The sequence below is a fragment of the Rhinatrema bivittatum genome, chromosome 3 (assembly GCF_901001135.1).
Source record: "Rhinatrema bivittatum chromosome 3, aRhiBiv1.1, whole genome shotgun sequence".
Lineage (NCBI taxonomy): Eukaryota > Metazoa > Chordata > Amphibia > Gymnophiona > Rhinatrematidae > Rhinatrema > Rhinatrema bivittatum.
Genome location: NC_042617.1, coordinates 543,242,676 through 543,260,712, shown reverse-complemented (window position 1 = coordinate 543,260,712; position 18,037 = coordinate 543,242,676). Strand labels below are relative to the sequence as shown.

The window sequence follows — 18,037 nt, the reverse complement described above, 5'->3', positions numbered from 1 at the left end:
GGAGGGGGGCTGCAACGTTTTTTTTCGCTTTTTTTTTTTTGGCTTCGGGAGCAGGGGAGAGGCCCGGGGCTGCCACGGAGACCGGCACCCATGATCGCGGCCGGGGCAGGTGAGCGGGGGCTGGGGGAAAGCTTTCCACCTACCCTTACCCATGCCTCTACCGCCTGGGTCAGGGTAGGCGGTAAGTTTGCAGGTTAAACGCGCGACAAAACGGCAGGGAAAGGTAGCGTTAGTCGGGGCGCAGGTTACGGGATGCTAGGTGAATAGCTAATTCGCTCGTTTGCATGCAATATCGCGCTAATTCGCTCGTTTGCATGCAATATACATGCCGCGGGCGGAAGGGGTTGCCCAGGGAATTTAGGCCGCGGTAGGAGTAGGTTAAAGGGGATTCGGGATTGCAGGAAGGGCTAACGCGGCCGAAAACGAAGTTAAAAACGGCTTAGGAGCAGGGTAAACGCGGCCGCACTTTACAGGATAGGCCTGTATGTGAACTAATGAGATGTGAATAATTATTGCTTTTATTGTTACACAGTGTTAATGGTATACCCAATTCTATCTGGTTTCCTGTATGTGAAGCTGCTATGATTTTTCACATATATTTTCAAGTTTAGACAGCTGTGTTTAATCTTTTGATTCAATTTGATTTTAGAGGTGCTCCCTTTTTTAATGTATTGGATACTATGAATAAAGTTTTGATTTTTACTTAGAAACATTATTACTCTTTTCCAGTCCATCAATTAAGCACTTTATACTATATACATATTGCCTAATTTCTGTTAGAGAGAGAAAAACACTGTGTGTGTGTGTGTGTGTGTGTGTGTGTGTGTGTATATATATATATATATATATATATATATATATATATATATATATATATATATATATATTTATTTATATAAAATACAATGTACTACAAACCAAATGTAGATCAAACCAAACATTCCACAACCCCTAGGGAGGATCCATCCCCCTTTTCGAAAACCACTGCTCTTGTCAATGCTATATTGTTTTCCTTGTGCACTTGTCATATAAGAATATAAGAAATTGCCATGCTGGATCAGACCAAGGGTCCATCAACCCAGCATCCTGTTTCCAACAGAGACCAAACCAGGCCACAAGAACCTGGCAATTGCCCAAACACTAAGAAGATCCCATGCTACTGATGCAATTAATAGCAGTGGCTATTCCCTAAGTAAACCTGACCAATAGCCGTTAATGGACTTCTTCTCCAAGAACCCATCCAAACCTTTTTTGAACCCACACTGCTGATTTACCATGCTTAGGAATGATGTGCTTTTGTTTTTTTTTGTTTTTTTTAGATGGTGCCTTTACAATCCTACAGCCCTGTGATCAGCTTGCAACAAACTCCGTAAGTATAATGCTGAAGCTAGCGGGGAAGGCTTGATGGTGGTTTATCTTGAAACTAAACTAGTGCATTCTACGTCCAGGATATGCAGATAATCTTTATTTAAACCAGGTGTATGCAAATATATTTTTAAATAATCTTTGTGAGCACCTTTAAAACCAAACCTGTTGGGGGTTCTCAAGGTCCAGAACTGAAAACTACTGCAGAAAAATGGAAGATTTCTTTTCCTGCCAATATCACAAATGCAGACTTTGACTTTAACCAAATGTTTGTTGATCTGTGATCTCCTACTTTTTTTTTTTAATTTTTTAAATTCTTTATTTTCAAATTTTGAAATTTTAGACAGGAATAAAACATTCCTATACAGAAAATCAATGTCAATAAAGTAACAATACAACTAATATTATATTCAATATAATAATGACATTTAGATTATAGGTAAAATAATAGTAATTAGGGGCACAATGGAGCATACTTTCAATGCAAATTTCATTTCATTACATATAATGATTGACTCGCCAGGCAGTTTACCATCTTTACTCTACTCACACCGGGACTGGGGGAGTTATAACTGGGGATCGTCCAGCTAAGAATGATCTCAATTGTACTGGTTCATAAAAAATATAATTTTCATTCAAATATCGAATACAAGCCTTGCAGGGGTATTTCAGGACGAAGCGAGCTCCAAGTTTCTAAACCTCAGGTCGCAGAAAGGAATTCCTTTCTGCGTACCTGAGTAGATTTAACCACATCGAGGAAAATCCATACGGGGCTGCCATAAAAAAAAGATTGTCTATTTCGGAAAAAAAAAATGCCTCACATGATTTTTCTCTGAAAGAACAGTGAACAATACTAACATTGATCTTCTTGAATTAATTTGAAGTTCTGAGGACATTTCTAATATATTTTTCAAATTCAACGATTGTTCTTGCTCCATATTTTGTACATTTTGCTGCAAATAATATGCTTTAACAACCACAGGAAGGGCATTCTCTGGGATCTTAAGTATTTGAGTCATGTATGTTTTAAATAAATAGTTAGGAGAAATTAATCTCACAGAGGGGAAATTTATGATCCGTAGATTATGCACCCGTAGAGCATTTTCTATAGACTCTAATCTTTTAGTAGTATTATCTGCTTATTTTCAATCAGTCATTCTTTTATCTGTTTCTTCCATTTTATTTTTTTGCGTAGATATCAATTTATTATTTTCAGTCGTTTGAATTTTTATCTCCACAGTCGCCACCGATAGAATTTTTATAGCACTTTCAATAGAGCTCAACATCGTCCAAATTCTATCCAAGGTTACTACATCAGGTTTTGGGGTTGGTGGGGATACTGTGAGCACTCTCAGCCATTCTATCCCCATAACTTCCACAGTTCCAGTATTCCCTTTGGTACCTGTAACCGATGACGAGACCACCATCTCTGGAGCCAAAGGTGAGGAAGCCATTACAGGACTCTCCATTTCTCCTTCTCCTCCTGGGTTTTCTTCCTCCAGCTGTTATAAAACGCTATCACTCATGGCTCCCATCCGAATGACTTCAGGAGTTTTGTCCCCGGCCATTATCATGGCCGCTCCTGCCTCTACCTGTAACTCCAGGGTGTGCTGGCTTCCACGGTGAACCGGGGCTTAAGGTTGTATCCAGGGTCAAGGGGGACGGCTCATGATCCATAGCAGTTCCCCCAGCGACCAAGCTTCCTGGCTCTGTCGATGGTACACCCGTGAAGAACCCAGCGATTTGTGGCTGTCGAGGGTCTACTGAAGGTGAGCTAACATTTTCACCCCTCAGGCAACCCTTTCTTTTCGTATGCGGCATTTTTGTCTAGTAAACAGGCCGATACAGTAAAGTGCGGCCGCGGTTACCCTACTTCTAACCCGCTTTCTACTCACAATTTGGCCGCGTTAGTCCAACCCGCGATTCACTATCCCTTTTAATCCATCCTTACCGCTTCTTTAAATCAACGGGTAACCCTTTCCGCCCGCGGCATGTATATGAGATGTAAACGATCGGATTAGCTATTCCCCCCAATTCAGTAACGTGCGCCCCGACTATCGCCTTTTTAACCTGCAGTTTAGCCGTGCGTTTAACCTGCTAATTTACCGCCTACCCCTACCCCTGCGTTAGAGGCAGGGGTAAGGGTAGACGGCAAACTTTCCCCCAGCCCCCGCTCACCTGCCCTGGCCGCATCCATGGGTGCCGGTCTCCGGGGCGCCCCAGTCCTCTCTCCCCTCCTCCCGAAGCAACTTTAACCAAAAGAAAACCTAAAAACCTAAAATCCCCTCCTCCCAAAACTACTCGACATGTAAAGTATTGTGAATAAGTGTAACCAAAGTTAACTTACTTTTTCTTTCTTTCAGCCCTCTCTGCCCTCCTCCGGAGGCGCGCACGGTGGCTCCCCTGCCTCCCGGGGGCAGCCGGCGGCGAAAGCGGCTTCCAGAGGCCCCCGCCGGCAAAGACAGACGAACGCACGCCCGTAGTGCACGGGCGCTCAAGCCAGCGAAAGCACATGAACGGGCGTGCATGACATCACGGTGCTCGTTCATACGCTTCGCTGGCTTGAGCGCCCAAATTGACGGGCCCCCAAGTCAGCAAAAACGTATGAACGGGCGTGCGTGACGTCACGGCATACGTCACGCACGCCCGTTCATGTGCTTTCGCTGGCTTGAGCGCCCGTGCACTACAGTTTTTAGGTGCTGTTTTGACAGAGGGGACAGTTAGTAGAGCCTTATTAGCAGATCTTAGGTTTCTTTGTGGGACATGTACGTGCAGAGCAGTGTTAAGCCAGTCAGCTTTTTCATCATGGATTAGTTTATGTATTATGCATAAAGCCTTATATTGAATTCTTTGTTCAATTGGGAGCCAGTGTAAATCGGCGAGTGTTCCTGTATGTCATCATTCTTTTTTTTGCCAGTCAAAATTCTCGCAGCTGAATTTTGTAATATTTGTAGTGGCTGAATTGTGGATTGTGGTAGTCCTAAAAGTAGGGAGTTGCAGTAGTCTGTACTTGCGAATATCATTGCCTGCAAAACTGTGCGGAAATTGTTTAGTGTTAATAGAGATTTAAGTCGTCTCAGGATCATTAGTTTCGCATATCCTTCCTTTATTTTCAGTGAGATGTGTTGTTTCATGTTTAGCTCAGGGTCAATTATTACTCCTAGATTTCGTACTTTAGTTGCTAGCTCAACGGTTTGGTTATTTTTAATTGTGAGTGTTGGTTGGATGTGGTGTATGTTTTTACGTTCAAGGTGTAAGAATTCAGTTTTGTCTATGTTTATTACCAGTTCCATCTGATTTAAGAGTTGTTTAATTATCTCAAGATACATATTGGCAAGTTTCAATGTTTCTTCAATGGTGTTTACAATTGGTAGCAGTAGCTGTATATCGTCTGCGTATAAGTAGTGTATGATTCCAAGTCCTGCTAGTAGGTGACATACCGGGAGGAGATAAATGTTAAAGAGTGTTGCCGACAGGGCTGATCCCTGTGGGACACCGGTTAGCAGTGTGACTTTGTCCGAAAGTGAATTTTTAATTTGTACTTGGAAACATCTATTTTTAAGGTATGACTCAAACCATTTTATTGTTTTATTAGCGAGACCTATTTCTTTCTCTATTGAGTAGTATATACATTTCTCCCAAATTGTTCTGTTTCTTTCTTCATTGGTGGTATTTGAATAAGACTTAAGGTTTTCTGTCCAATTCCCTGTAGAACTACTGTAAGTTTTCTCTAAATATTTTATTTTGGTGCCTCTCCTGTCGTCTTCATAACGTCACATCTTTTGTGCTTCTGCTGTTATTTTCAACTTATTGAAGGATGTGAATTTAAGGTCATCTTCCATTAGTACAGCATATCTTAGCTTTATGTTTTGGATTTTTCTCATTACTTTTCCTTGATCTGTCAGCTACACCTCTGTATTCAGTGATTTAATTTTCTTTTCTATATGGTTTTTCCAATGAGGAGGAGTTCTCTTCTATTGTTCTAACCTTGAGTCCTTGTTGGTAAGATTCTCTCAGTAATAATTTGTGCTGCACAGTATTGTATCCAATTTATGCCTGTGATGTCAATAGATGGCTCTTTAATATCGATTATGACTTTGTTCATCTCACTTATCATGATTTTAATTTTGGGTGTCAGATTTACCTTAGAGACAGGTCGATACTGTAACGTGCGGTTGAAGATTTCCCGTCTGTAACGTGCTGGGAGCGCACAATTCGGACGCGTAAGGAGATTCAGCGATACAGTCTCCAGTTTCACGCGTCCTTAGCGCTTTTTAAAACAGACACATAACCCTTTCCGCACGCAGCATGTATATGCTATGTAAATGAACGAATTAGCTGAATAATGAAGGAATTAGCTATTCCCCTCCGATACTGTGACACGCGCTCAGATTATCTCCTTTGTAACCCGCTATTTTGCCGCGTCCTTAACCTGTTAGTTTACCGCCACCCTCTACTTGGTGTTAGTGTGGTGTTAGTGTGGTGTTCGAAAATTAAAATGGGAATAAAGTGTAAAAAATGGTGTACAAAAAGTGTAAAAACATTGCTTACCTGCCCTGGCCCCGTCCGGTCTCCGGTGCGGCCCCAGTCCTGTCCCCTCCTCCCGAAGCAAAAAAAAAAAAAAAACCCGAAAAAGTAGCAAGGCTCGGGCCTGCTACGATAGTCCCTTCTCCCTTCTCCTCTCCTCCCGATTTCGGCGCTCAAGGCGGCCGGGTGGGCGTGCATTCATCCAGGCAGAGGGAGCCGGCGGCGAAAGCGGCCTCCGGCTCCCTCTGCCTGGATGAATGCACGGCCCCCGCCGGCAGTGAATGAATGCCCATGCGATTTCGGCGCTCAAGGCATGAGCGCCGAAATTGCACAGGCATTCATTCACGGCCGGCGGGGACCGTGCATTCATCCAGCGGCCCCCGCCGGCCGTGAATGAATGCCCGTGCGATTTCGGTGCTCAAGGCAGTCACATGACGTGACGTCACGCCTTGAGCGCCGAAATCGCACGGCATTCATTCGCGGCCGGCGGGGGCCGGGCATTCATCCAGGCAGAGGGAGCCGGAGGCCGCTTTCGCCGCCGGTTCCCTCTGCCTGGATGAATGCACGCCCACCCGGCCGCCTTGAGCAGTTTTGTTTTTTTTTTTTGCTTCGGGAGGAGGAGACAGGACTGGGGCTGCACCGGAGACCGGACGGGGCCAGGGCAGGTGAGCAGGGGCTGGGGGAAAGTTTGCCGAGCATCAGGGAACATAACTGTCCACTTCCTGGTACCTGTCATTTCAAATGTCATTTGAAATGACAGGTACCAGCGCAGCCGTGAAGCGTTAGGCCCGCGAACCCAGGATACTGTATAGGTGCTCTATACAGTAAAATGGGTTGCGCGGGCCTAACGCTTGCCTAAGGCTTCGCAGCCGCGGCATGCATTTGCATGCAATTAGAAGAGAGTATAGAGCGGTAGGTGAAGAGAACTGTGCGTGCGGGGAACGAGGGTGCGCCTGACACTGCCACACTGTTTCTACCGCGGCCTTAGAGTATCGATCTGATAGTCTTTCTCTCTTCAGGGCCCCCCAGCAAACCTATCCCTCTGCCAGTTCTTCAATCTCCTGATTCGTTTCATCTTTATTCTCTTTCCTGGCCTGTTTTACCCTGCTCACCATCTCCTGTGATGCGCCCTTATCTTTCATGGCTGTCTCACCAGTTGTCTCTTCCAGTTCTTCTGGCTGCTTGGGTGTCTTTATTCTCAAGGCCCTTGTTTGCTTGGGTGCTTGGTTCCTTTCCTTTTCCTTCTGCTTCCTGGCCTGTCTTTCACTGCTTTCATCTTCCAGCATTGCACCCTTTCACTGGTGGTATAATAGTTGCCTTATCCAATTGTTCTGAATGTTTTGGCATCTTATTTTGGTGATCCTAGCTTGCTCAGGCACCTTTACTGTAGTGCAAGTTAACTACTTAGGCAACTCTCCCCTGGGTTCCTTTTCTGCATATCCTTCTTCTCTTGCTATCTGTCTTTCAGCATCATCTTTCAGCTATTTTAAGATGTCATCACAGGTATTTCCATTTTATAATTTCTCTCATTAAAGATCTTAAGTTATCATCTGTTGTCTTTGCAACTTTTCCTGTGATACTTTTCTCTTTCTTCCAAATTTTAACGGACTCTCTTCATGTCCTACAGTTTTAAATACCAGGTTTTTGGCATAAAAATAGCAGGTCTTTTACCTTCAGGGATCCATTTAACTGTAGGTAATCTGCTTAATATTTTTCATTAGCTTCTATCTATTGTTGCAGTAGGTCCATGAACAGGTTCGCCATGGCCTATAGCTGCAACAAGGTCAATATCTTTACCTGAAAATTCAGCATTGTCTGTACCACCATCATTAGCCCTAGTGCTTAGGTTAAGGGTAAGCACTAGGCAACATTGAAGCCATTATGAATTTCTCTTTTTGCCTCCTCTCATACTTCAGTAGTAACTACCTGGCTGAAATTTAGTCTAGATATTATGCAACAGGGTCACCATGTAAAGGTATTCCTCAAGACTTGGTGAGACTACTTAAGCCCAGGGCTTTTCTTCAGGAGGGTACTCATCAGTATTTTTCCTCCACCTCTTTGATTTGCCATGTAGTACCTAAAAAAAACAAACAAAAAAACAAAAAACAACCAACTTTTCCCCAGGTTCTGTGCTGAAAAACTCAATCTCTCTTCCAGTTCGCCTCCTCAGCCATCTGTTACCTTTATTCCACCCTCCCCTGAAAATGCTGGAGGAATGACCCCCAAAAATACAACAGTCCTGATTGGACTTCATGGAATGTGTACCAATTCACCTAGTAGTTCATTCTCCACCTGTTGGGGTTGGGTTGTTTTTAAATAAGAACTTCCAAAGTGCAGCCCCTGAGGTTGATTCTCCATGCATAATGGATAATTCTTGCTTACTTGTCAATGGAGAAAACACATTTGCTTAACTGTAAACAAGGTTCTCCATGGACAAAAGGATGAAATAACCATTCTTAATTCCTGCCTGCCTCCCTAGAGAGTCAGCTGCCTAACTAAAGCTTAAGCTCTGGAAGGGACTGGGGGGATTCATGAGACAGTTTGCGCAGGAGCTGGGTCCATCTTTGTGCGATTGGATGATGTCACCCATGTGTAATGGCTAATTCATCCTGCTGTCTGCGGAGAGCCCTGTTTACAGTTAAGTTTGGTGTTCTAACAGTTATACATGCTGTGTATGTGTGATGTACTGTGGAATAGCATTTGGAAAACAGCAATAATTACCACCGCTGACAAAGGTATATACTGTATTGTACTTGTCATTTTTTCCTTGCTTCTAGCTGAAGCAGTAAACATAGGAACACTGTGGGTAGAGACTGTGCCAAAGGGTTCTAACCCCGCCCATTAATCCTTTCAACGAGGATGATGTTTTCCTGTCATCCTGGTACATTCTTACAACAAGCTGTGGGTGACAGACCCTTGACTATTGACTTACATAGCAGAAAGGGGTTTTATGCATATGTGTGCAAGGAGATGAAAAGGGGGTCATTGGGTCTAATTAGTAGAATGGATATGCTTTGTAGGTAGTGGCTGTTTCAGGTTCCCTTTTGCTTGACCTTTGTATATAAAGGATTTGTACTGACTTTTATTTCAGAGCCCTAATGATTGACAGCACAGGAAATTACAACGCAAAGTCTATTCAGAAAACAGTGGACATCCACCAGGTAAACTATTTTGTTTTAACTTTTCAGCTGAAGGTTTGAGTTCTATACTTTTCCACATGCAGATTAGAAAATCATGTCTAAACGGCTCCCGTCTTCAAGCCAAAATTAGTTTATGAACAAACCAGGTAGGAAAAGGCCCTGTAAATTTGTCTGGGGATATATGATCTTGCTAGAAAACAGTATTGGGGCAAGAGGAAGGCTGATTACTACATGCTGTGATTGTCATTGGGGCCATTCAGTAAATGGCACAGTCCTTCTTCTCATGGATGAATCTCAGAACTGTGGATCGTAACCAATATATTTAGCCCGTTTTTTAATTTTCTGGTCTTAGACTTGTGCCATGCGGAGGGAACTGGGTTTTATTTCTGGCTCAGATCTTCCTCTCCTGGATTGACCAGGGCTGGGGATCCTATGGAGATAGCATTCACAGCCCTTGGTTGGGAGGGAGTACAACCATCATGCAATGACAATACATAAATGGTTGGAGTTAGAGCCCATAATTGCAGGGTACTAGAATGTGCACTGAACATCAGTGTTAACCAGCCAACTAAAGCCCTGCACCCCAGTCAAGCTTCTCCTCTCCTTCCCTACTTCAGAGAATGAAACACTTGTCCACTACGCCCTACCCTATCCCCTTCAATTGTAAAACAGAAAACAAAAAAACTTGTTGCTTGTGACATAAACCCCAAGCCCCACCCCCATCCCCTTCCCTTCTTCATAATACCCCCCCCTCCCAAATGCATGCATTTCTCCTCTGACCTTGACCCCCACCATCCAGACCTGTGCAGTACCTGCCAAAGACATTCTGAACCTAAGTGGAGGAAGAGATAGCTTTACCACCTCCCTTTCGGCATCCTGCATTGCTCTTGCCACAATCAGCAGTTGTTTTGTTTTATAAATAATTGAAGGGGGTGAGGATGGGTTTCAGGTGAGGACCTTTTGAAGCTTTCTTCTATTTGCATTTGATAAACACCCGGCACTGGTGTAGACGTTAACTCTTTAACCCTAGCTTTTCTTTTGGTGTGTGGCATCATTAGGAAATCACAAAGAAAACACCAAAACAGACAGTATCTTCAAGTAGGTACTATGTGTTCTCTATGGCCGCTGTGGATAAATTCCGCAAGAAAAAAAAAAAGGCAAATACCTTGACGATATTTCCAGATTTTGTAGAATAGATCCGGGCCTTCTCCTGCCTTCTCCGGCCTAAGTTGGCCAAAGCCGCGCGCCCGGCTTAGGCAACGCACCAGCGGTGGCGTCGCGCCGCGGCAAAGATCTTTTGAGCTGGAAAAGTCCCTCCTCCCGTGGTCCAGAGTCCAATCAAGGTGCAGGCAATTTGTGAAGGCTTACCAGCCTAAAGTCAGAGTATTCCAGCGGCAGCGTCGCACCGCGGCAAAGATCTTTTGAGCTGGAAAAGTCCCTCCTCCCGCAGTCCGGGGTCCAATCAAGGTGCAGGCAATTCGTGAAGGCTTACCAGCCTAAAGTCAGAGTGTTCCGGCGGCGGCGTCATGCCGCGGCAAAAATCTTTTGAGCTGGAAAAGTCCCTCCTCCCGGGGTCCAATCAAGGTGCAGGCAATTCGTGAAGGCTTACCAGCCTAAAGTCAGAGTGTTATGACACGCTGTAGCGCCATGTTTGAATCCTTTTAGAAACGGGTATTGCTGTCCGGGATTGGTGAATATTTTGCCTATATGAACTTATGAACTTAGAAAAATTCCCCTGAAGAAGACTGATGTTCAGTTGAAACATGAATCATGTTGGGAACAGTTTTGAATAATCTAGCTTGATGGCATAAGAGATCTATTTCCTTGGGCTAAGTATTCCTTTTTTATTTGGTGATATTTGGTGGGATATTTTGAGTGAAGATGCATTTATAAATATAGGTTAGAATTGTGGATAGAATAAAGCATATTTTGTTGAGTAAATAAACAAGTGACAATAAATGATTAAATGAAAAATGCTCTAAAGGCTGGATATGGCCTGCGGCCCATTGCGTGGCGAGAGGCTGCAGATTAAAGATTTGTAGAGCTTAAACTTATGATATTGTCATTTGTTTAAATATAAAAATTGTTTCTTTTAACTATTTGTGGATATTTGGATTAGATCCTATTTCCCTCTCATTTTGTGCTTATTTAGTAAACAAATAAACATTACATGCAAAAGCTATATTGCACTCTATGTGCACTAATAATGCCCTTTTGAGGGAAATTTTCACCTGTGTGTAAGTCAGCATGAGTCAGTGTATCTAAAGTTACAGCAGGATTTTATAAATTAAGAGATCCATATTCAGAATTATTTATCCAAGTCCCAAACTTAGCCATACATAAGTAGTGTTTAAATCTATCCCATCCCACCCCACCCCACCTTGACAGGTCAAGTTTTAGCCAGATAAGTCTTCCTACAAGTTAGCTGAATAAAAAAAGTGTTCTGGGGGCATTCGAGTGGAGCAAAGTTATCCAGCTAATTTTGCTAATATTCAGATTAATCCAGCTAACTTAACAGGACAATTCTAGAACTACTTCAGAGCAGCCCTAAAGTTATCAAGCTGTGTATGGCCAAATAACTTGCTACTTCCTCTTCATCTAGTCCAGTGGTTCTCAACCCTGTCCTGGGGACCCCACAGTCAGTCTGGTTTTCATGATATCCACAAATAACATGCAAATTTTCTCTCATGCATATTCATTGTGGATATCATGAAAACCCGACTGGCTGTGAGGTACCCAGGACAGGGTTGAGAACCACTGATCTAGTCAGATCAGTCGAGAGGAACAGGTTATACACACTAACCAGCAGATGGAGACAGAGAACAACAGGTTTGCTGATGTCCCTCCTTGTATACCTCCGCACTGACCTCAGCTTGCCAGTATTCTTTGTCTCCAACAGATGGAAGGAAAGCATCCCATGCTGTGGATTCAGGCCTGGTAGGCTGAACAGGGGAAAACCTTTCAGAGCTCCTGAAGTGAAAAACTATTAGTCTCTCCCTCCATTAGTGGAGCAGAGCCCTGAGCTGCTAGAAGAAGAAAAGAGAAAAAGTCAGTGAAGACAGAACAGATCCAGAGGTGACAGCCTTCTCTCACTCCCTAGGTGGAGCAGGGCATGTCCAGGAGGCTTCCAGAGGGATTTGGTGATGAGTGCCCCTCCCAAACTCCTCTTTCCCCTTCTTGGTGTTTTTTCTCCTTCATGTCTGCTTCTTTATTATTAACCAGCAATTCAGATTTAAAGTAAAAAAAAAAAAAAAAAAGGCCAGACTTTTGAAGCTGTGGACATTGTTCTGCAGATTTCAGCGTGTTGTATCGTGACACGATTTTGGTCGCGTATGGCGCAGAAATACGCAGGAGAAGTTTGGAGATGATTCCCCACCTTTAGAACCAGGAGCGGCATATCTGGCAGATGCTGGCTACGATTTAGTGCATGCCTCAGCCAGAGGGGTGGCATTTATAATAGCAGCTCAGAAACTTCACTGGCTTCATAACTGGTTAGTGAGTAAATCCTATGGAAACTTCAGTGGCATATATTGTAGCAATTTTCAAAAGCCCACTTACAAGGGTAAAGTGGATTTGCATATGTAAAATCAATTTTTAATCTTGGAAATGCTTTTGAAAATCAGGCCCAGAATAGATTCAAACTACAGTTACAAAGGTTGGAGAATTGTTTTATTCAAAGTTTGGTGAAAATTTCTGTGCTATTTCAGGGTTAAAAGAGGAGGGCAGGTGATAAATAAGGTATTTTACTGAAAGGATGGAGAACGGGGGGAGGAGGTGTTATCATAGGCTCAAACTCCTTCAAAAGAAATTGGCAGCTTCAGTATTGTGAAGAGCTGCACTCAGGGATTGAACTGAAGGAGATTTTAGGTGAACATTGTTTCCCTTGTTTTCAAAAATAAATAAAGCATCGCGATGTTTTATCCCATAAGATATCAGTTATGTCTAGGGTTCCAAATTGAAGACAGAAGGCACCACATGGTGGGGAGATAATGACTGCTGATCTGCTAGAGCTCAGGATATGCAGGTGATGGAGTGTCTTATATGGACTCTGCAGGAATGGGACTGGCTCTGGCCTGGAGTCTGTGAGGGAGAAGTGCTGTAGGGGGAAGGGAGGCAGGAGAAGTTCCAGAAAAAAAAAGTGCCTGTGCTTAAGGAATGCAAGGAAGTGATCCAAGCCTGTAGAAAAGGGGGAATCACAAATTGAAAGGTGAGCTGAGCCTGCCAATGAAGAAGGAAGCCTAAAATACTGATGAGGGGTTGGGTGAACCAAACCTGTAGAGGTAGGCAGCTGGCTAAAGAAGGGTGAGAAGGAACCTGCTGATGAGTGGAGAGATGAAAAGAGGAACTGGGAGGGGAACAGAGAAGGATGGGTCAGTGGGAAATGGGGAGCGCAGAACAGGCTAAGGGGATGTAGGGAGTGGAGCTAGAAGAGGGGTATTGAACCCCCTCCCCCCAATATAAAAGTCAAAGCATGCCCATGCAGGAGGGGGAGAATTAAGAGTGCAGATGGAGAAAGGAAGCAAGGGGGAAAAGATAGAGAGAGGAGATAAGGAGAATGAGAGAAGACAGTTGTGAATGGGCTTTGGAAGGGAAGGGAGGAGATTGGTGAGGATGAGCTGGGGTTGGAGAGAAGAATCAGTAGTGGAACTTTGTCTTCCCTAGGTCTGTTTTGGCCTGGCCACATAAGTCTTCCCCATGTCCATATTACTTGCTCCACTCTGGTCATTTAAATACAGTCACACTCACAACCCACTGTGTTCTGTTTTTTTTCTTTTTTGCTGCATGCACTGTAATTTGTGTTGACTTCAGCATCCCCAACTATTTTCAAAAGTTGACTGCTATGGCCACAGTTTTATGTTAAAATGTGCAACAAGCCAATCAAACATGCCATAAATTGCTCAAACTTGTTGAGACTCAAAATACGTTCAGTCCTCCATTTTAAGCCATTCCAAACTGGATACTGTATGCAGGATGAGAAACTCTGGTAGGTCTGTTTCTCATGTGGGGAGAGCCTTGGAGGACTTATGAGGATAGACAGAGTTTGTTCAAATTGTTGGGTATTGATAATGAATTTGTCAAATTCCCTGGATCGAGTTAGGCAAGTGTGTTTAAGGCAGGGAGAGAGGAGAGCTGAGGGAGTAAGCAGCCACCATGTTGCTGGCTCTTTAGCACCCCTGTAACTTCCAATTTCATGTGCCGAAAACTTGAAAATTCCCTCGTTTATTATCAATTGTATAGCAGTAATAAGGTAGGACAATAGGGGTTTTAGGGTTGAGGGTTTTTGGTTTTTTTTAATATTGCACTTCTCTCTTTAGTATCTAGAGCTAGCAGATCGCCTCCTTTCCTTCAGCTAGGTAGGACATTATTGTGTGAATGCTAAGTAAGTCTCTTCCATCCTGGCATGATGAGGTGATGGAGCAACCTGTACCATGTGTGGTTAAATTCCCATAAGACTCCAGCTTGGAAAGCTGCTGTTACAGTAGCATGGAGGATTAGCCTAGTGCAATGTTTCGCAAGCTTTCTGATGCCAGGGACCAGTTGGCTGACTTCCTAAACTGACGTGGACTGGCTGGCTGGTAAGAGTTGAGAGAAACTCTTAAAGAGTAGGAGAGAAGGAGTTCCCTCTATGGCTAAAGAGCATGGGGATCCCCTCTGAAGATAAAGTGCAGCGGAAGGAATGGTTATACCCCCCCCCCCCCTTTCAGGAGTCTCCCTTAGTCTCAACCCAGTCATCTACAAATGTTTTAATTAAAAGAACTATGACAAAGTGGCTATGCTTCTTGTACCAAAGTAAGAGAGGGGAAAAATCAGGTCTCTTCAATCCAGAGGGTATACTTAGATTGGTTGCAATGGGGGTTGATGCTGCCCCTTTAAGGAGTCTGATGCTTCCATCAGCCTTTTGTGACTGCATAGGTAGCAACCCTTTGGGGGTTTTTGTTTTGTTTCTAGAGCTGGAGTGGGGGCAGTCTGGGGGTTCAGCTATGCCCAATGTTCATGATTAGACTGCCAGCCCGATCAACTGCTGAGTGCCTGCAGTAGTGAAAAGTCTGAGAGTGCCGTCAGTCTGTCCCCACAACTGGAAGCAGCAGCAGGGGTAGCGCTGTAGAGCCCGGAGTGAAGGTGTTACCAGGACATTTTGTCTTGATGGTTTAGGGCAGTCGAGAAAGTCCCACTTGTGGCTAAAGATGACCGGGTTGGAACCAGTATCTGGGAGATTGCAGCATGGGTCTGCTTCCTCTTGCAACGACTGCCACTCCATGGACCAGCAAAAGTGCTGCTGGGGACCGCTGCTGGTCCATGGATCACTGTCCTAGTGGTTAGAGCTGCAAGATGAGAACCAGGAAAGCCAGAGTTCAAAACCCGATGATACTCTGTGTCCTTGAGCAAATCATTTCACCCTTCATTGCCTCAGGTACAGAATTAGATGTAAGCCCTCTGAGGACAGAGAAATTACCTATGGAACCTGAACGTAATCTCTGTTGAGGTGGCTGACCGGTCAAGAAAGGTGGAATATAAATCAGAAATTAAAATATATAAAACCCCAATTTTCAATATCACTTGAAAGCTATCTGTTAACCACTGTTTTCTTTATTCTGCAGGTATTTGGTAACCGACCTAAGAGAGCAGTAAATGGAGACAAACCCTCGGAGCTGAGGAGCGGTGTTGCCATAAAAGAGGAGCAGCCAGAAAGTTCAGAGGAGGACAAAGCTCGGATCAGCACAAGAGAGTAAGAACGGCGGTGTCGCTGTTCACATTTCACTCCTCGCCCCAGCTCTTCTGATTGTTGCTCTGGGTGAGCTAAAAATACCCTGCTGGAAAAGGTGGTGGCCCTTGATGGTGCACAAACAGCTCTTTCTCTCCAGGGCTGGAGTGAGCCGCTTTCACTATAGACTTAAAAGGAGCCTCTTTTGTGATGAGGTGCAGTCCTGCCACCAGGGAAAGAGAACACCTTATAGATAGATATTTTTTAAATTTTATTTTTATGTTTTTCACACCACCTATTAAAGTTGTTGGGCTTATATCATCTGATCTGCGTAACCCTACACGTCGTCATTTTTTGGCATACAGTGAAGGACAAACTTTTAGCTTCTGAGATTGTGAGGCCTGACCGAGGTGTGGATTAGAAGGATCTCAGTGCTATAATTTTCCAAATCCAATGATCACAAGAGCCTAGTAAAGGTTCCAAAATGATGTGTAAATTCCTCATCTGAGATGTCAGATAGCTTGAAAAGTAAACAGGGTATATAAATAGTCTTGTTCCACAATGGAATTGGTTGTTCCCTGTACGTACCAGGAATCAGTCCAAACCGCTGGGTTGTGTCTCCCTTCCAACAGATGGAGTCAGAGAAAAAAAACCGAAAGGCACCCCCTCTTACACTGGTGTGCCACCTGTGATCCTTCAGTATTTTCTCTGACTCTAGCAGATAAGGGTGACAGAACCATGCGGTCCTGATCCTGTAACAAAAAAAAGAAAGAAAAGAAAGGGGTTTTTTGACTTAAATTTACCAGAAAGCCTGTTCTTTCTGAAGGATTCCTTGGCTACATCAAGCTAATTTAAAAAAAAAAATAAAAATTAGTTAGTTACTTTTGTTCTTTGCTGAAGTCTGATATGCCTTCCAAGTCACCTTGGTAGAGGCTTGGCTGGGGTGGGACGCCCCGATAGCCATATTCCCGAAGCCCCACCGACTGGTAAGTGGAGAGATTCACTGATGGGCCGTTCCCTCTCCTCCCTTCACCCTGAGATGTACGCATTCCTCGGGTGTGCCCTACAGTGTTAGTGGTCCCAGGGATGCCGGTTTTCCCCTGGGTGACAGCGATTCCAAAAAAAAAAAAAAAGAAAGAAACCTTTAGAGGTTTAAATTCTTGCCGTGCAGGTTCCAGGGGCTCCGGAGGGGCGTTTTTGGCGCCGGATTGCTGACCTTACCTTCTGCCATGCCGCGGGGTACCTCGTGCTCCGCTTGCGGAGAGCCGGTCCGACGGCTCTCCCGCGATGGCCTCTGCGCTGGATGTCTCCCCGGTGGTGAAGGACCATCGGGGAGTGCCAGGGGAAGCCTGTCAGCACGTTCTCGAGGGGCGGATGCAGGGTTGCACTCCAGCCGCGCTCAGGCCGGGATGTCCCCTTCTAACACGGGAACAGCGGCCATTTTGCCTTCTCCACGAGGGGAGGAAGAGGAGCTGGCTGCAGGGGGGAAGGGAGATCCCTCCTACACTGTCGCCTCCTAATTTGAGCTCTGTGCGGCCTGCTGACCTAGGGGCCTGCCTCTCCTCCCGATATGGCCCCTCCCCCGGGGGGTGGGCCTTAAAGAGACAGCAGTCCTTTTCTTCTAAGTTTGTGCTTCTAATGCACAAAGCTTTTTTAGAAGCGGAAGCTGAGTTGCAGGAGCCGGTGCCTCCTTCACCCAAGGTCCCCAGGCCCTCAGGGGGGTTTGATACCTCTAGGGGGCAGGAAAGCAAAAGAATAGATGCCACAGTCTTTATCAATTCTTTATTGTGGTGGAGACGTGTAAAAACAAATGCCCAACTCAGGCCGAGTTTCGCTGCTCTAAAAGCAGCTGCCTCAGGGGCTATGAATAAATCATAAAAACATAGTAAAACACAGATGGAAACAAATTAATAAAGCATTGAAATAATAACATGCAAATTATTAGTGACATATAAAAACAGTACTAGTAACATCCAAAAAAATGTTTTGGTTAAAATTCACCCATAAATATATAAAAATATTTAAAAATATTAACCATTTAAAATACACATGGAATACAATATAATTATATCTTAAAATCATTATTTTAAAAAAATAAAAAAATATTTTTAGAAACAAACTATATTAATATATTTAAAATCATTGTCCCATGTTGATAGGTCAAATGACTATTCCTATTACCTTAGACACTCATTTGGACTCAAACCCATTAATGGCTTCAAGCTTATGGTGTAATATCATTTAAACAGTGATCCGCAGTGGAAACGTATCTGTAAAAATACATCGTGGACAGCGATTATTA

The 18,037-nt window shown here is 44.1% G+C and overlaps 1 protein-coding gene across 2 annotated transcripts in view; it reads left to right on the top strand.

The window, feature by feature from the left end:
• The window catches only part of LOC115088283 (heat shock factor protein 2-like), a 133,682-nt gene that overhangs the window by 63,179 nt on the left and 52,466 nt on the right, over positions 1 to 18,037 (top strand). For both annotated transcript variants that reach the window (XM_029596410.1, XM_029596409.1), the window contains exons 6-8: positions 1,320 to 1,369; positions 8,984 to 9,053; positions 15,632 to 15,759. In XM_029596410.1, the coding sequence (XP_029452270.1) occupies positions 1,320 to 1,369; positions 8,984 to 9,053; positions 15,632 to 15,759 (248 nt within the window). The remainder of the gene's footprint in view (positions 1 to 1,319; positions 1,370 to 8,983; positions 9,054 to 15,631; positions 15,760 to 18,037) is intronic.